At 39.5% G+C, this 20262-nt stretch overlaps 1 protein-coding gene across 1 annotated transcript in view; it reads right to left on the bottom strand.

Moving 5' to 3' along the window:
• Positions 1-408: 408 nt before the first annotated feature.
• Positions 409-20262, bottom strand: part of ACAD11 (acyl-CoA dehydrogenase family member 11) — a 95121-nt gene continuing 75267 nt past the window's right edge. Inside the window, 5 exon segments of the mRNA XM_059065341.2 lie at positions 409-641; positions 1522-1631; positions 2525-2641; positions 19092-19246; positions 20129-20200. Coding sequence (XP_058921324.1) covers positions 527-641; positions 1522-1631; positions 2525-2641; positions 19092-19246; positions 20129-20200 — 569 coding nt within the window. The 3' untranslated portion in view covers positions 409-526.

Here is a 20262-nt window from a genome sequence, read left to right as displayed (position 1 = left end):
TTTTATGTATAAATGCTTCCTGTCGAATTATGAAGAGGCTTATAGCAATACAAACTCTAAAATGACCCAATCAGTCATCCATCCTTCTCCAGTGCAAACATTACCACGAAGTGTTAAACCAACCCCTAAAACCAATGTTAAAAAGGGGATCCCACAACATTTTTTACAAAGTAGTGATTAAATACTCCTTGAATATTTATTTAAGTGGAACAATTCCTGAAAGTAAAAAAGTGAAAATATTTTTACGCTATGCTTTAGTTCTCTAATTTATTTCATGATTTCTTTACAAGAGGAGCATTTAAAAAATAAATGCTATACACTTAGGTGTTAGACTGAATGGAAATAGCTATGAAATTTCCTTTTTCACTGAAACCCTTGAAATTATAAGATTTTAAGTGTGACCCTTGAAATGACAAAACCCATTGATTAAAACCGATGCTCAAATCTTTACCAAAGTGAGTAATTAATCCTGTGCTTAAACTGCTGCAAAAGCTGAATGAGATACAAATGCTGGAGCCGATGAATTCTACACCTTGGCCCTCAGCCTTCTGGCTTGGTCCCACAGCTCCATTTTTGCGACTGCCGAGAGATGAACTTCATCGGGCCCATCTGCTAAGCGCAAAGTTCGCGTTCGGGCATACCTGCAAAAACACAAAGAGCAGGGATGGCGGGACTTATCAAAGAGGAACCTGATGCTTTAACATCAGTCACTCTGATTCTAAGCCAAGATTATTAGTGTTTGAAATCTCGCCAAGGCAGTGATAAGAAAAATTGCACAGGGAAAATCAAGGGAAGTCAGCCCTAGGGCTGTGAAATGCCATTTTCAAGTCCTCACCTTGGGAGTGGAATCTTAAATGGCACAGTGCAGTGGGCTTAATCTCAGTCTTGGTTTGCTGTAGATACTAGTATTTGCTAGAACTAGGTGATATCTTAGGTAATCCACAGGCCATGAAGAATATATAACATTTATATACTATAAATATATAGTACTATATATTTAGTTCTTTCTTATTAAAAATGGATGGGGGATAAACTGATGGAGAGAAGGTGGCACCACGCCCAGTGGTGATGGGCAGTGGAGAGTATTCCTTCTTGATCCCAGCAAGCACTTGTGGACATGAGATGGTGGCTGGCACGCACTGCTGCAGTCTGGCCATGGCCTCCGCGTGTGGGTGGTACAAGTGTCCTAAGTGCATACCTAAGCCTTGCTCTGCTCCCCTCCTCTCCTTCCTGTTCCAGGATGAACCCCCATGAGTTATTTACAGCCCAGGAACCCTCAGTGCATCTTCTCAGTGTAAAAGTGAACATGATTGAGTGAAATGACAATTGTAATCATAAAACTATTTATTGGTACTGAGCTCTATAATAAAATACCTATATTGCCTCAGCTAGCCTTTAATTATGCTTTAAAGTAAGTTAGTTATCTTTATTTTCTTCATAAACAGTTAGTATCAAGCCATCTGTAGATTTTTAACTCCAAGCCCATCAAATGTAGATGGTGATTAAATGACATCTACTCACATGTTAGCCAGAGGGTATTCGTGGGAAACACCGGCACCTCCACACACTTGGATGGCCTGGTCAATAATTTTGCAGACGGCCCGAGGGGCAGCCACTTTAATCATTGCAATCTACGTAAACAAGATATGAAAAGAATGTTGCTTTCTTAGACAATACACAATGTGATAGAATTTGATATAATCTGTATTTTCTTTGTGAAAAGAAACAAGGGAACTTTCCCACATACACACACCACTGAAACACGATCTTTGATGAAAGCCAACAAAGATCCACTAATGCAGCTTACGGACATATTTCAGTCAACACAGACCTTCTGGAAAGAGATATCTCTTCCAAATCACATTTTATTAACTTATTTATTACTTGCATTGTCTTGTTTCTGAAAGGATTTCAGGCAACTGATAAGTGACTTTCATCACCTTAGGGATCATAAAGAGTTAAAAAGTCTTCGATAATCAGTTTTCCTTTGGCAATTTCATTGCTTTTATAATTAAATGATCATGTTCTTATTCCAAATAAGCCAGAAACATAAGGCAGGGGATGAGAGGTGTCTTCTATGAAACATTTCTATATGGCAGCACAGTGCTCTGCATTCTGTATCAACTTGGTCAGTCTTCACTAGAACCCTAGGCCATAAGCAGACAAGTCAGATACTCTGCCCAAGGTCAAGAGGTTCGCAGAAAGTAATATACCGGGTACAATTCCAAGTCAGTATAAAGTTTGGTATTTCTCTACCTTCTCTGCCTTCTGTTGCTGCATCTCAAGAAAGCTGAAGATATTCTGCATCCTGAAAATCATTCCCTAAAGCAGCCCAGTGAAAGGAAAACTAGCAAGGGTGACTGTATAAATGTATAAATTATACATTTATAATTTTTAAACCCAAATCACATGGAAGCTTCCAATATTCTGAGTGCCCTCAAGGCACCATGAAACCTGGAATGCCCAAAGAGTGGGACAAACTTCTCGGAGAAGGCTTGGCAGATGGTGGTCCAACGGGCCTCACCTCCTTCTTAGCACGAGAGCTGCCCAGAGTATCAATGCTGTGGGCAGCTTTCAAGGTCAACAAGCGGATCTCCTCAATGGCAATGCGGCTTTCAGCGATCCAGTGAGCCACCACCTCCTGCAGGGGAGCAAAGGGCAGCAGAAGAAGGAGATAAGCTGGTGTCTGAGGTCCACATGTAACACAGACTGGTAGTTTTGTGAAAACATCCTCTACGCCAAGGACTGTTCTCAAGCCTTACTCTATATATTTTTAATAAATTTATTTATTTATTTATTTATATCTTTGGCTGCGTTGGGTCTTAGTTGCTGCATGCGGGCTTTCTCTAGTTGCGGTGAGTGGGGGCTACTCTTCGTTTGTGGTGCCTGGGCTTCTCATTGTGGTGGCCTCTCTTGTTGCAGAGCACGGGCTCTAGGCATGCGGGCTTCGGTAGTTGTGGCTCATGAGCTTAGTTGCTCCACGACATGTGGGATCTTCCCGGACCGGGGTTCGAACCCGTGTTCCCTGCATTGGCAGGTGGATTCTTAACCACTGCGCCTCCGGAGAAGTCCTCTATATATTTTTTAATGGAAGAGTTAATTTGTTTGAAATAACCAGCCAGCCACATACCCATGGAATGCTGCAGGTAACATTGGTGGTTAGAAAAAAAAACTTTATTTGCTCAGAAAAATAATTTATTTTGGATATCCTGGTGTCTAAAGTCAAGATGGTCTAACTGAGCAATTGTCTTATTGCCAAGACACTCCTTACTGGCCCTTCTGAATGCTAACGCCACACTCCCATTGAAACTTGGTTAAATGTAAGGTGGTGGACCTGCTTATAGACAATCTAGATAATTCCTAAGATAATTTCAGTGTGAGAATGGTCCAGCATCCTTTGTTGTGTTATGACTATTATTTATTTAGTAAACATGAACTTTTTCTTTGGTGAACAGTTCTATGAATTTTAACACATGTATATACTGGTATAACCACAATCAAGATACAGAACAGTTTCATCTCCCCCCCAAAACTCCCTCATGCTGCCCCTTTTTAGCTCTACTTCTGCCCTCTAGCAACCACTGAATGGTTCTCAGTTATTATACTGTTGCCTTTTCCAGAATGTCATATAAATGGAATCATTTAGCATGTATTCTTTAGAGGCTTCCTTCACTCAGCATAATTCCTTTGAATTTCATCCGAATTGTTCTGTGTATCAGCTGCTCTTTATCGCTGGCTAGTATTCCATTGTAGGGAGGTACCACAATTTGTTTTTCCATTCACCTGTTGAAGGACAATTGGGTTGTTTCCAGTTTTTGGTGAATTATTATTATTATTATTTGGTGAATTATTCTGTGTGAACATACCTTTTTATTTTTTAAAGCAAATACCAGGAATGGAATTGTTAGGTCATGTGGTAAATATTTATAAGAAGCCGTCAAAGTTTTCCAGAGTGACTGTACCACTTTGCATTCCCACCAGCAGTATATGAGTTCCAGTTACTCTCCAAACCATCAGCACTTGCTATCGTCAGTATTTTAAAATTTTAGCCATTTTAACAATATGCAGAGATAGCTCATGGTGGTTTTGATTTGCACTTCCCTAATTGTTGATGATATTGGTCACCTCGATGTGTTTATTTGCCATTTATAAATTCTGTTTGGTGACAAGTCTGTTCAAGTCATTTGGGGCTTAGAGAGCTGGGCTTAGAGAGTTCATTATTCAGTCATTTGTTAGATAGGCAATTTGCAAACACTTTCTCCCAGTCCATAGCTTTTTTCATTCTCTTAATAGTGACTTTCATAGTGCCAAAGTGTTCAATTTTAATGAAGTACAATTTGTCAATTTTTTTCCCTTATGTGTCATGTTTTTGGTGCATGTCTAAGAACATTTTGCCTAATACCAGGTCAGGAGACTTTTATCTTCGTGATATTTTCACCTATGTAAAAAAGTCAATTGACCCATGTTTTTATGAGTCTATTTCTAGACTTGCTATTCTGTTCCAAAGACCTATGTGTCTCTCCTTATACCACACTGTCTTGATTGTCGTAGCTTATGGTAAGTCTTCAATCAGATACTGTGATTCCTCCAACTTTACTCTTCTTTTTCAAACTGTTTTATTATTTTAGTTTCTCTGCATTTCCATATAAATTCTAGGATCAACTTGCTTATATCTACAAAAATGTTCTGCTGGGATTCTGATTGGAATTACATTAAATCTATAGATCAATTTGAGAATAGCTGCCATCTTTACTATGTTAGCCTTCCAATCCATGAACACAGTATTTCTCTGTATTTATTTAGGCTTCTTTTGGTTTCTTTCACACTTTTATAATTTTTAGCATGTATATTATATACATGTTTTGTTAGATTTGTACCTATTTCCTTTCTTAGTCTATTGTAAATGGTATTTAAAAAATTTCAGCTTCCAATTGTTCACTGCTAGTATACAGAAATAAAATTAATTTTATGTGTTGATTTAATCCTATGACTTTGCTAAATTCACTTATTATTAGTTCTAGGAGGACTGTTTTTGTTTTGTTTGGTAGATTCCTAAGGATTTTCTACACAGTCATGTTGTCTGCAAAGAGGGGCAGTTTTATTTATTTTTTCCCCCAACTATGCATTTTATTTCTTTTTCTTGTCTCACCACAATGGCTAAGACTTCCTCTATGATGATAAAGAGCAGTGGCGGTGGGACTTCCCTTGTGGCACAGTGGTTAAGAATCTGCCTGCCAATGCAGGGGACATGGGTTCGAGCCCTGGATCCGGGAGGATCCCACATGCCATGGAGCAACTAAGCCCGTGTGCCAAAACTACTGAGCTTATGCTCTAAAGCCTGTGAGCCACAACTACTGAGCCCACATGACACAACTACTGAAGCTTGCACACCTAGAGCCCATGCTCCGCAACAAGAGAAGCCACTGCAATGAGAAGTCTGCGCACTGCAATGAAGAGTAGTCCCCGCTCGCCCCAACTAGAGAAAGCCTGCGGGCAGCAATGAAAACCCAACACAGCTAAAAATAATTAAATAAATAAAAATTTAAAAAGAGCAGTGGTGAGAGTAAACATCCTTGCTTTGTTCCCAATCTTGGGAATTAAAACATTCAGTCTTTCATTATTAAGTACGATGTTGGCTGTAGAATTTTTAGATGCTCCGTATCAGGTTAAATAAATTCCTTTCTATCTCTAGTATGCTGAGAGTTTTATCATGAATAGATGCTGAATTTTGTCAAGTGCCTTTTTCTATCAATCAATATGATCATGTGGTTTTTCTTTTCTAGGCTGTTAATATGGCACATTACAATGATTAATTTTCTTAATGATTGATATGTGAATATGAATCAGCTTTGCATTCCTGGGATAAACCTCACTTGGTTGTTCTTTTTACATATTGCTGGATTACATTTGCTAGGTTTTTGCATCTATACTGGTCTGTAGTTTGTTCTTGTCTGGTTTTGGATTAGTGTAATTCTGGTCTCATAAATGAGTTGGCAAGTGCTTCCTCCTCTTCGTTTTTCTGGAAGAGATTGTGTAGAATTTGTGTTATTTCTTCTTTAACTGTTTAGCAGAATTTACCAGCCATTTGGGCCTGAAGATTTCTTTTCTCAGGATATTTTAAACTGTGTATTCAGCTTCTTTAATAGTTGTAGAACTATTCAGGTTATCTATTTCACATTCAGTGAGTTTTGGTATTTTGTGGCTTTTGAGGAATTGATCCATTTCATCTCAGTTGCTAAATTTATGTGCTCTGCATACATGCCTAAGTGTGTGTTTCCCAAGCCCCAGATCTAGAGTGGAGCAGACTCTACCTCAGCTTCAGCACCAGTCCCTATTCTGCAGTTCAGGTTTTCCCAGAGATCTCCACATTGTGGTTTATAGGATACTTGCACGAATTATGAAATTGGTATTTCCAAAGACTTCTATTTCCAGGTTGCTGAAGAAGCCAGCGACCTGGAAATACCAATGAGCACAGACAAAAATCAAACAAAAAACAGCCTCAACAAATACTGTCTTTAGCTGAAGGATTGGGAAGAGGCTGCTAGAAAGACAGAAAACTTAGAGAATAACCACTCTACCCAAGCCAATACTAAAGAAAAAAGCATTGGCCCCAATCCTACTCATGCCAGCACAGACTTCCACCCTTGTGAGTGCTGAGATGAGGTATCTCAACATCCTTGCCAGGGTGGTATCAGACAGAGAGTGTCAAGTAAGGAGTGACACCTGGAACAAGTTCCCTCCCCTCTATGATGTCATTGGGGACCACCCAGTGATGAGAATGCACCCCTTTTCTCAGCTATCAGTGGAGGCTGAGCGGGAAGCTGGACTTCTACCTACCTCTGCCTGGCAGTAATGAGGTGCAACCCCTTCCTCTAACAGAGCAGTGTCAGAGAAACCCAGCTAAAATAGAAAGTTTAAATAAGATCCAGAATCTCATAACATAATATGAAAATGTCTAGGTTTTAATAAAAAATTATTTGTCATGACAAAACCCAAGAAGCCTTAAAATTTATGATGATGACAACTCTGAGATAACAGAAATGTTATAGTTTCTGACAAAGATTTTAAATCAACTATGATAAAAATGCTTCAATCAGTAAATAGAAACACAACTGAAACAAGTGAGAAAACAGAAAGCCTCAGCAAAGGAACTTAAGTCTTAGTAATGAAATTACTAAGAAGAAATAAAGAAGAAAAAAATGGATATTTATTTTGTAACTGAAAAATATAACCATTTAAATAAAAAGCTCAGTGGATGGGCTCAACAGCAGAATGGAGGGGACAAAGGAACAAATCAGTGAACTGGAAGACAGGACAATAGCAATTGCCCAATCTGAACCACAGAGAGAAAATAGACCAAAAATTTTTTTTAAAGAATAGCATTAAAATAAACAAAGTAATTAATTAAAAAAATTTTTAAAAAGAGGATCTCAAGGAAAATTGAAAAATACCTGATGGGATTAATATGAAAATACAATACATAAAAATTTGTGGAATACAGGTAAAGCAGTGTTGAGAGGAAAATTTACAGCACTAAACACATAGATTAGAAAAGAGGAAATGTCTCACATCAATACTCCTTGCTACCGCACCAAGAACCTAGAAAAAAAAGCAAAATAAGTCTGAAGAAAGCAAAAGAAAGGATATGATAAATAGCAGAAATCAATAAAATTGAAAACAAAACCAAAAAAATAGAGAAAATCATGAAACCAAGATCTTGTTAAGTCATATCAATTATTATATTGTATAATTTTATATATTAATAATCAATATATATTCTTTGAAAAGACCAGTAAAATTGACAGACCTCTAACAAGACAAAGGAAAAGGAAGGCACAAATAACTAATTTCAGTAATGAAATAGGGTATCACTGAAGACCCTGCTGTTATCCTATCAATAGGATAACAGGAGAATATTATGAACAACTCTAAACACATAAAATTGACAGCTTAGACAAAATGGATCACTTCCTCAAAAAATACAAACCATCACAATTCATTCAATATAAAATAGATAATGTGAATAACCCTATAACTATTAAGGAAACTGAATTGTAAATTAAAAACTACCCCCAGAACAAATCTCCAGGCCCAAATGGTTTCATTGGAGAACTCTACCAAATGTCTAAAGAAGAATTAACATAAATCTAGACAATATGGTTTTCTTTAATTAATAATAATCTTTTGATGTTCAGACTACCTGCTCTTTGTTGCAAAACTCCTATATATCCTGGCTCCCTCCTAGGAACAGTTCTCTCAGGGTTACTTGAGATGCTGCCTCTCAGGCTTGAAGTCCTAAAAATTTCCACCAAGTAAAACAACTCTTGGGACTTCCCTGGTGGGCCAGTGGGTTAGACTCTGTGCTCCCAATGCAGGGGGCCCATGATCAATCCCTGGTCGGGGAACTAGATCCTGCATGCATGCAGCAAGTAAGAGTTCGCATGCTACAACTAAGAAGTCTGCATGCTTCAACTAAGAACCCATGTGCCACAACTAAGAGAGTCCACATGCTGTAACTAAAGATCACGCATGCCACAACTAAGACCTGGCACAGCCAAAATAAATAAATAAATAGTAAATTTTTAAAAAACACTTTCAAAAAAATAAAAAGAATTATACATAATGACAAAGTAGGGTTTATTCTAAGGATGCAAAGCTAGTTAGTATTGAAAATCCATCACTGCACTCCATCATATTAACAAGTTGAAAAAAAAATCACATGGTCATACAAATTAATGCAGAAAAATAATTTGACAAAATTCAACATTCATTCATGATAAAAACTCTCAGAAAACTAGTTATAGAGGGGAATTCAACTTAACAAAGAACATCTACAAAAAAACTACAGCCAACATTATACATAATGTTCTCCTAAGAAACTGGATCACTCATACACAGCTGGTGAGAATGAAAAATGGCATAGTCATTCTGGAAGACAGTTTGGTGGTTTCTTAGAAAACTAAACATGCATCTACCGTATGACCCAGCAACTGCGTTTTTAGGCATTTATACCAGAGAAATAAAGACTTAAGTTGATGCTAAAACCTATACCTGAATGTTTATAGCAGCTTTATTTGTAACAGCGCAAAACTGAAAAGAACCCAAATACCCCTCAACAGGTGAATAGTTAAACTGTGATAATCCACACCAAGGAATACTACTCAGCAATAAAAAGAAGCCAGCTACTGATACATATAACCTGGATGAATCTCCAAAGAATTATGCTGAATGAAAAAAAAAAAAACCCCAAAGTTTAAATACTGTATAATTTCTTTTCTGAAATGACAAAATTATAAAAATGAAAACAAATTAGTGGTTGCCAGGAGTTAAGGAGGAAGGAGGGGTGAGAGTGAAGTGGGTGCAGCTATAAAAGGACAACATGAGGGCTCTTTGTGGTAATGGAAATGTTCTGTATCTTGACTGTATTGATGACAATATCTTGGTTCTGATAATTTATTATAGTTTGATAAGATGTTGCAATTGGGGGAAACTGGGTCAAAGGTACAAGGTTTCTATCTGTATTATTTTAATTTTATTTATTTTTTTATACAGCAGGTTCTTATTAGTCATCCATTTTATACATATCAGTATATACATGTCAATCCCAATCACCCAATTCATCACACCCCCACCCCCACCCCCACCCCCACCCTCAGCAGCTTTCCCCCCTTGGTGTCCATACGTTTGTTCTCTACATCTGTGTCTCAATTTCTGCCCTGAAAACTGGTTCATCTGTACCATTTTTCTAGGTTCCACATATATGTGTTAATATATGATATTTGTTTTTCTCTTTCTGACTTACTTCACTCTCTATTACAGTCTCTAGATCCATTCACGTCTCAACAAATGACCCAATTTCATTCCTTTTTATGGCTGAGTAATATTCCATTGTATATATGTACCACATCTTCTTTATCCATGCATCTGTCGATGGGCATTTAGGTTGTTTCCATGACCTGGCTATTGTAAATAGTGCTTCAATGAACATTGGGGTGCATGTGTCTTTTTTTTTTTTTTTTTTTTTGTGGTATGCGGGCCTCTCACTGTTGTGGCCTCTCCCATTGCGGAGCACAGGCTCCGGACGCGCAGGCCTAGCGGCCATGGCTCACGGGCTTAGCCGCTCCGCGGCATGTGGGATCTTCCCGGACCAGGGCACGAACCCGTGTCTCCTGCATCGGCAGGTGGATTCTCAACCACTGCGCCACCAGGGAAGCCCTGTCTTTTTGAATTATGGTTTTCTCTGGGTATATGCCCAGTAGTGGGATTGCTGGATCATATGGTAATTCTATTTTTAGTTATTTAAGGAACCTCCATACTGTTCTCCATAGTGGCTGCATCAATTTACATTCCCACCAACAGGGCCAGAGGGTTTCCTTTTCTCCACATCCTCTCCAGCATTTGCTGTTTGTAGATTTTCTGATGACGCCCATTCTAACTGGTGTGAAGTGATACCTCATTGTAGTTTTGATTTGTATTTCTTTAATAATTAGTTATGTTGAGCAGCTTTTCATGTGCTTCTTGGCCATCTGTATGTCTTATTTGGAGAATGTCTATTTAGGTCTTCTACTCATTTTTGGATGGGGTTGTTTGTTTCTTTGATACTGAGTTGCACGAGCTGCTTCTAAAATTGGAGGTTAATCCTTTGTCAGTTGCTTCATTTCCAAATATTTTCTCCCATTCTGAGGGTTTTCTTTTCGTCTCGTCTATGATTTCCTTTGTTGTTCAAAAGCTTTTAAGTTTCATTAAGTGCCATTTGTTTATTTTTGTTTTTATTTCCATTTTCCTAGAAGGTGGGTCAAAAAGGATCTTGCTGTGATTTATGTCATAGAGTGTTCTATGTTTTCCTCTAACAGTTTGATAGTGTCTGGCCTTATATTTAGGTCTTTAATCCATTTTGAGTTTATTTTTGTGTATGGTGTTAGGGAGTGTCCTAATTTCATTCTTTTACATGTAGCTGTCCAGTTTTCCCAGCACCACTTATTGAAAAGGCTGTCTTTTCTCCATTGAATATTGTTGCTTCATTTATCAAAAATAAGGTGACCATATGTGCATGGGTTTATCTCTGGGCTTTGGATCCTGTTCCAGTGATCTCTATTTCTGTTTTTGTGCCAGTACCATACTGTCTTGATTACTGTAGCTTTGTAGTATAATCTGAAGTCAGGGAGCCTGATTCCTCCAGCTCCGTTTTTCTTTCTCAAGATGACTTTGGCTATTCAGGGTCTTTTGTGTTTCCATACAAATTGTGAAATTTTTTGTTCTAGTTCTGTCAAAAATGCCAGTGGTAGTTTGATAGGAATTGCATTGAATCTGTAGATTGCTTTGGGTAATATAGTCATTTTCACAATGCTGATTCATCCAATCCACGAACATGGTGTATCCCTCCATCTATTTGTATCATCTTTAATTTCTTTCATCAGTGTCTTATATTTTTTCTGCATACAGGTCTTTTGTCTCCTAGGTAGGTTTATTCCTACGTATTTTATTCTTTTTATTGCAATGGTAAATGGGAGTGTTTCCTTAATTTCACTTTCAGATATGTCATCATTAGTGTATAGGAATGCAAGAGATTTCTGTGCATTAATTTTGTATCCTGCTACTTTACCACATTCATTGATTAGCTCTAGTAGTTTTCTGGTAACATCTTTAGGATTCTCTATGTATAGCATCATGTCATCTGCAAACAGTGACAGCTTTACTTCTTCTTTTCCAATTTGGATTCCTTTTCTTTCTTTCTTTTTTTTTTTTTTTTTTTTTTTTGCGGTACACGGGCCTCTCACTGCTGTGGCCTCCCCCGTTGCGGAGCACAGGCTCCGGACGCACAGGTTCAGCAGTCATGGCTCACAGGCCGAGCTGCTCCGCGGCATGTGGGATCTTCCTGTACCGGGGCACGAACCCATGTTCCCTGCATTGGCAGGTGGACTCTGAACCACTGTGCCACCAGGGAAGCCCCTGGATTCCTTTTATTTCTTTTTCTTCTATGATTGCTGTGGCTAAAATTTCCAAAACAATGTTGAATTATAGTGGTGTGAGTGGGCAACCTTGTCTTGTTCCTGATCTTAGTGGAAATGGTTTCAGTTTTTCTGCATTCAGGATGATGTTGGCTGTGGGTTTGTTATATATGTCCTTTATTATGTTCAGGTAAGTTGTCTCTATGCCTACTTCCTGGAGGGTTTTTATCATAAATAGGTGTTGAATTTTTTCAAAAGCTTTCTCTGCATCCATTGAGATGATCATATGGTTTTTCTTCTTCAATTTGTTAATATAGTGTATCACGTTGATTGATTTGCATATATTGAAGAATCCTTGCATTCCTGGGATAAACCCCACTTGATCATGGTGTATGATCCTTTTAATGTGCTGTTGGATTCTGTTTGCTAGTATTTTGTTGAGGATTTTTGCATCTATGTTCATCAGTGATATTGGCCTGTAGTTTTCTTTCTTTGTGACATCTTTGTCTTGTTTTGGTATCAGGGTGATGGTGTCCTCGTAGAATGAGTTTGGGAGTGTTCCTTCCTCTGCTATAGTTTGGAAGTGTTTGAGAAGGAAAGGTGTTAGCCCTTCTCTAAATGTTTGATAGAATTCGCCTGTGAAGCCATTTGGTCCTGGGCGTTTGTTTGTTGGAAGATTTTTCATCACAGTTTCAATTTCAGTGCTTGTGAATGGTCTGTTTATATTTTCTATTTCTTCCTGGTTCAGTCTCAGAAGATTGTGCTTTTCTAAGAATTTTTCCATTTCTTCCTGGTTGTCCAGTTTTTGGCATAGAGTTGCTTGTGGTAATCGCTTATGATCCTTTGTATCTCTGCAGTGTCAGTAGTTACTTCTCCTTTTTCATTTCTAATTCTATTGATTTGAGTCCTCTCCCTCTTTTTCTTGATGAGTCTGGCTAATGGTTTATCAATTTTGTTTATCTTCTCAAAGAACCAGCTTTGAGTTTTATTGATCTTTGTTATTGTTTCCTTCATTTTTTTTCATTTATTTCTGATCTGATATTTATTTCTTTCCTCCTCCTAACTTTGGGGTTTTTTTGTTCTTCTTTCTCTAATTGCTTTAGGTGTAAGGTTAGGTTGTTTATTTGAGATGTTTCTTGTTCTTTAAGGTAGGATTGTATTGCTATAAACTTCCCTCTTAGAACTGTTTTTGCTGCATCACATAGGTTTTGGGTCATCTGTTTTCATTTTCATTTGTTTCTAGGTATTTTTTGATTTCTTGTCTGATTTTTTCAGTGATCTCTTAGTTATTAAGTAGTGTATTGTTTAGCCTCCATGTGTTTGTATTTTTTACAGCTTTTTTTCCCTGTAATTGATATCTAGTTTCATAGCATTGTAGTAGGAAAAGATACTTGATATGATTTCAATTCTTAAATTTACTTAGGCTTGATTTGTGACCCAAGATATGATCCATCCTGGAGAAAATTCCATGAGAACCTGAGAAGAAAGTGTATTCTGTTGCTTTGGGATGGAATGTCCTATAAATATCAATTAAGTCCATCTTGTTTAATGTATCATTTAAAGCTTGTGTTTCCTTATTTATTTTCATCTTGGGTGATCTGTCCATTGGTGAAAGTGGGGTGTAAAAGTTCCCTACTATGATTGTGTTACTGTTGATTTCCCCTTTTATGGCTGTCAGTATTTGCCTTATGTATTGAGGTGCTCCTATGTTGTATGCATAAATATTTACAATTGTTATATCTTCTTCTTGGATTGATCCCTTGATCATTATGTAGTGTCCTTCTTTGTCTCTTGTAATAGTCTTTATTTTAAAGTCTATTTTGTCTGATATGAGAATTGCTACTCCAGCTTTCTGTTGATTTTCATTTGAATGGAATAACTTTTTCCATCCCCTCACTTTCAGTCTGTATGTGTCCCTAGGTCTGAACTAGGTCTCTTGTACACAGCATATATACGAGTTTTGTTTTTGTATCCTTTCAGCCAGTGTAGGTGTTTTGGTTGGAGCATTTAATCCATTTACATTTAAAGTAATTATCGATATGTATGTTCCTGTTACCATTTTCTTAATTGTTTTGGGTTTGTTATTGTAGATCTTTTCCTTCTCTTGTGTTTCCTGCCTAGAGAAGTTCCTTTAGCATTTGTTGTAAAGCTGGTTTGGTGGTGCTGAATTCTCTTAGCTTTTGCTTGTCAGTAAAGGTTTTCGTTTCTACAGCGAATCTGAATGAGACCCTTGCTGGGTAGAGTAATCTTGGTTGTAGGTTTTTCCCTTTCATCACTTTAAATATGTCCTGCCACTCCCTTCTGGCTTGCAGAGTTTCTGCAGAAAGATCAAGCTGTTAACCTTATGGGGAATCTCTTGTATGTTATTTGTTGTTTTTCCCTTGCTGCTTTTAATATTTTTCCTTTGTATTTAATTTTTGATAGTTTGGTTAATATGTGTCTTGGCATGTTTCTTCTTGGATTTATCCTGTATGGGACTCTCTGCCTTTCCTGGACTTGATTGACTATTTCCTTTCCCATATTAGGGAAGCTTTCAACTATAATCTCTTCAAATATTTTCTCAGTCCCTTTCTTTTCTATTCTTTTTTTTTTTTTCGGTACGCGGGCCTCTCACTGTTGTGGCCTCTCCCGTCGCGGAGCACAGGCTCTGGACGCGCAGGCTCAGCGGCCATGGCTTACGGGCCCAGCCGCTCCGCGGCATGTGGGATCTTCCCGGACCGGGGCACGAACCAGTGTCCCCTGCATCGGCAGGCGGACTCTCAACCACTGCGCCACCAGGGAAACCCCTCTTTTCTATTCTTCTATGATCTTTACTATCATTATTCTTCTATGATCTTTACTATTTTTATTCTATTCTTCTCTGATCTTTATTATCATTATTCTGAATTCTTTTTCAGGTAGACTGCCTATTTCCTGTTCATTTGTTTGGTCCGGTGGGTTTTTACCTTGCTCTTTCATCTGCTGTGTATTTCTCTGTCTTCTCATTTTGCCTTACTGTGTTTGGTGTCTCCTTTTCACAGGCTGCAGGTTCGTAGTTCCTGTTGTTTTTGCTGTCTGCCCCCAGTGGCCAAGGTTGGTTCAGTGGGTTCCGTCGGTCTCCTGGTGGAGGGGACTATTGCCTGTGTTCTGGTGGATGAGGGTGGAACTTGTCTTTCTTGTGGGCAGGTCTGCCTCTGGTGGTGTGTTTTGGGGTGTCTGTGACCTTATCATGATTTTAGGCAGCCTCTCTGCTAATTGGTAGGGTTGTGTTCCTGTCTTGCTAGTTGTTTGGCATAGGGTTTCCAACACTGTAGCTTGCTGGTTGTTGAGTGGAGCTGGGTCTTGGCGTTGAGACAGAGATCTCTGGGTGATTTTTGCCTTTTGATATTACATGGAGCTGGGAGGTCTCTGGTGGACCAATGTTGTGAACCTGGCTCTCCCACCTCAAAGGCACAGGCCTGACGCCCGGCTGGAGCACAAAGATCCTGTCATCCACATGGCTCAGAATAAAAGGGAGAAAAAAGGAAAGAAAGAAAGAAAAATAAATAAATAAATAAAATTAATAAAATAAAAATAATTATTGAAAATAAAAAAAAAATTAAGTAATAAAAAAAGAAAGAAAGAAGAGAGCAACCAAACCAAAAAACAAATCCACCAATGAAAACAAGCACTAAAAACTATATTTAAAAAAAAACAGGGCTTCCCTGGTGGCGCAGTGGTTGAGAATCCGCCTGCCGATGCAGGGGATGTGGGTTCGTGCCCAGGTCCGGGAAGATCCCACATGCCGCGGAGCGGCTGGGCCCGTGAGCCATGGCCGCTGAGCCTGCGCATCCGGAGCCTGTGCTCCGCAAAGGGAGAGGCCACAACAGTGAGAGGCCCGCGTACCACACACACACACACAAAAACAAAAAACAAAAAACCGGAGAGATAGAACCCTAGGACAAATGGTAAAAGCAAAGCTATAGAGACAAAATCACACACAGAAACATATACATACACACTTCCAATAAGAGAAAAAAGGAAAAAATATATATATAGGGCTTCCCTGGTGGCGCAGTGGTTGAGAGATCGCCTGCCGATGCAGGGGACGCGAGTTCGTGCCCCAGTCCGGGAAGATCCCACATGCCGCAGAGCGGCTGGGCCCGTGAGCCATGGCCGCTGAGCCTGCGCGTCCGGAGCCTATGCTCCGCAACGGGAGAGGCCACAACAGTGAGAGGCCCAAGTAACGCAAAAAAAAAAAAAAAAAAAATATATATATATATATATATAATTGCTCCCAAAGTCCACCCCCTCAATCTTGGGATGATTCGTTGTCTATTCACGTATTCCAGAGATGTAGGGTACATCAAGTTGATTGTGGAGATTTAATCCGCTGCTCCTGAGGCTGCTGGGAGAGATTTCCCTTTCTCTTCTTTGTTCGCACGGCTCCTGGGGTTCAGCTTTGGATTTGGCCCCGCCTCTGCATGTAGGTCACCTGAGGGTATCTGTTCTTTGCTCAGTCAGGATGGGGTTAAAAGCACAGCTGAGTAGGGGGCTCTAGCTCACTCAGGCCGGGGGAGGGAGGGGTACGGAATGCGGGGTGAGCTTGCGGCGGCAGAGGCTGGCATGACGTTGCAGCAGCCTGAGGTGCACTGTGTGCTCTCATGGGAAGTTGTCCCTGGATCACGGGACCCTGGCAATGGCAGGCTGCACAGGCTCCCGGGAGGGGAGGTGTGGAGAGTGACCTGTGCTTGCTCAGAGGCTTCTTGGCGGCTGCAGCAGAGCCTTAGCGTCTCATTCCCACCCCTCGTGTTTGTGCTGACGCACCTGTTTCTGGAGCTCATTTAGTTGGCGCTCTTAATCCCCTCTCCTCGTGCAACGCGAAACAAAGAGGCAAGAAAAAGTCTCTTGCCTCTTCGGCAGCTCCAAACTTTTTCCTGGACTCCCTCCTGGCTAGCTGTGGCACACTAGCCCCTTCAGGCTGTGTTCACACAGCCAACCCCAGTCCTCTCCCTGGGATCTGACCTCCGAAGCCCGAGCCTTAGCTCTCAGCCCCTGCCCCTCCCGGCGGGTGAGCAGACAAGCCTCTCGGGCTGGTGAGTGCTGGTCTGCACTGATCCTCTGTTCGGGAATCTCTCTGCTTTGCCCTCCACACCCATCACTGCGCTCTCCTCTGTGGCTCCGAAATTTCCCCCTCTGACACCTGCAGTCTCCGCCCGTGAAGGGGTTTCCTAGTGTGTGGAAACCTTTCCTTCTTCACAGACCCCTCCCACTGGTGCAGGTCCCAACCCTATTCTTTTGTCTCTGTTTTTTCTTTTGCCCTACCCAGGTATGTGGGGAGTTTTTGGCCTTTTGGGAGGTCTGAGGTCTTCTGCCAGCATTTAGTAGGTGTTCTGTAGGGGTTGTTCCACATGTAGATGTATTTCTGATGTATTTGTGGGGAGGAAGGTGATCTCCATGTCTTACTCTTCCGCCATCCTGAAGCTCCTCCCAGGCAATCTTGAAAGAGAAAAGTGTAAGAAGTAACAGTTGATGCCATGAGTAACTCTTTAGCGCCTACTCCAGCGGCATTGTGGAGTTGTATCCATGGCCTCAAACATTCACATCTTCTTACCTCTTCCAACAGTGCCCATGTAACAGCTGAACTCTTGCTCTCAAAGTTAACTAAAGGGGTTCTTCTAAAAATTATTCCTAGGTATGTGCCATAAAGCAGGCTGTTATTTTTCCACAAGAACAATGTTACAACTAAATCATAGATATGCTGAATAATATTTCAAAAAAAAAAGCAAATATGGTCTATAGGAATTCAAGGTAAAAAATGTACTGCAAAATTTTTATGATTGTCACAAATGTACTTTACAAGGGGTTGTAAAGTACATTTGTGACAATCTTATAAAATGTCCTAAAATACACATGTCCAGCAAACTTGTCTAGCGAGGTTCTCTAGAATACAATTTTATTACTACAAGTTTGACCTAACACTACATGTTAGCAATCATAAGTATTAAATATTTAACAATAATTTTTCTTGCCTCCTTAAAATTTAGAAGGGCTTTTGGGGAGATGATTTGGATATCTCATTTCTCTTAAAAAGTTTTCTATTTCAGCTTAAAAGCTCCCTTCAACATTTCTTGTAAGCAACGAAGTGTGAAATGATAGCGTCTTTTCCTCTTTAAAAAAAATATATTTATTTATTTATTTATTTGTTTGTTTATTTTTGGCTGCATTGGGTCTTTGTTGATGTGTGCGGGTTTTTCTCTAGTTGCGGTGAGCGGGGACTACTCTTCATTGTAGTGCACAGGCTTCTCATTGCAGTGGCTTTTCTTGTTTTAGAGCACAGGCTCTAGGTGCGCGGGCTTCAGTAGTTGTGGCTCACACGCTCAGTAGCTGTGGCTCGTGGGCTCAAGAACACAGGCTCAGTAGTTGTGGCACACGGGCTTAGTTGCTCCATGGCATGTGGGATGTTCCCGGACCAGGGTTCGAACCTGTGTCCCCTGCATTGGCATGCAGATTCTTAACCACTGCACTACCAGGGAAGTACCGTCTCTTTTTCTCTTGATAAATATTGTCTAATTTGTATTATAGTGCCCGGATGTAACTATATTGTTTACTGTACTTTGTAAACAACAGACTCATTAGTACATAATTTAGAGATGAGAATCCAAAATATAATGAACATCCCACCAAATGCTGATCCCATTTCTACTTGCATTTCTCCATTGACAGGAAGCTCACTTCTTTTTAAAGCAGTCCATTCCATTTTTATATCTCTCTTATTTCACTGAGTTTTAGGCTATTTTCCTATATCTCTCCACTTATCTGTCCTAATTCCTTCCAGAAAGCCAAAGGACACGGCTTCCTTCTTCCTTACAACAGCCCTCTCATGTCCACAGAGAGGGCTACTGTACGAGGTTCTCTAGAGAACGAGAGTCTGGGAAAGTTGAAGGAATTGTCCACACTGTGTGCTGAGGTGTTGAAGCACTTAAAGAGTTATTTAATCTTTCACAAAGATAACTACCTCTGGTCAGACTATATTTAAATTCAGACATAAATATGTTTTGTGGAAAACATATTTTCTCCTTGTTTATGCAGAGATATCTCTTGCTGACCAAGTAATGCTGTTTTGGCTCAAAGTTAGTGTAGTGCATTGGGCTACAATAAATTTAAATAAGTAATTATCCTTACATGTGAATACAGTTTCTTCTTAAAGGCCACCCTTTGTTTTGCCCGTTCACACATGATCTGCAAAGCACGTTCAGCCAAACCTATTGTTCTCATACAGTGGTGGATTCTGCCAGGTCCAAGGCGTCCTTGGGCAATTTCAAATCCCCTGCCTTCACCTGTGAGAAAGAAAGGATAACATGACCACAGCCTATTTCTTTTGTTATTTACAGAAATCCTGAGAAACTAATGAGCTGCCCTACATAAAAATGGCATTCTGGTAGGAAAAACGTCAATTCTGTAATAAGGTTCACTATACCTTTATGGAACTTTGCTACCACCATCATCAAAAACTTGGATCAAATTTAAGAACTGTCTTTTGAGTACCTACTCTGCATAAGTTGTTTTGTTAGTGCCGCAATGGTTACAAAGGTAGATAAGACACAGACCGGAGTTTAGAACCTAGAAGAGGGGCAAGGATGCTAGGGATAAGGGATATGGAGAGGGACAAGAAAGGTAAAGGAGGGAGATGCTGTCTGTTCATCATGGTAACCCTAGGGCCTGGCAGGATCAGGGGCTTGTTGAGTGGATGAGATGAGGAACACAAGAACCTTCCTGAAAGAGGTGGCATCAGAGGTGTTCCCTGAAAGTTGAGTAGGATTCCAACAAGCAAGAGGATGGAGTCATTCCAGGCATACAGTGTTCAAAGTTATTTATGCTTCTAATGTGTATATGACTTGAATTCAGAAAGTATTGAGGTTTTAGTAAAACAAGTAGAGGCTTGAAGATCACGTTTTAGGAAAAAGTGTGTTGCTCTGAATTGTATAATTTTTGTATTTAGCTGTGTTTTCAACTGATGTGATACCACATTAAAAACTTAAATAAAACCTTATTATTCCATGTAAGAAAATCCACCAAAGGAAAAATTTTTCCTTTATAAATGGAGTAAATAAGAGGGGAAAGTATCTAAATTATGGTATACTTCGTATCTTTTCCAGATTTAGACCTGCAAATATTTTAAAACAAAATAATAGAGAATAATTTTTCCAAACTTATCTCACCTAGTATTAAATTGGTGGCAGGAACTCGCACTTGATTAAAATGGATCTCAAAATGTCCTCCATGGAAATTATCTATAAAATAGAGAATAAAATTTTAAAAAGCAAAATGAATTGACCAAGAAACAGTCACAGAT

Source organism: Kogia breviceps, chromosome 5 (assembly GCF_026419965.1).
Source record: "Kogia breviceps isolate mKogBre1 chromosome 5, mKogBre1 haplotype 1, whole genome shotgun sequence".
In the NCBI taxonomy this organism is placed as follows: domain Eukaryota; kingdom Metazoa; phylum Chordata; class Mammalia; order Artiodactyla; family Physeteridae; genus Kogia; species Kogia breviceps.
The sequence above is the reverse complement of the archived record's forward strand: the minus strand, read 5'-3'. Positions and strand labels throughout refer to the sequence as shown.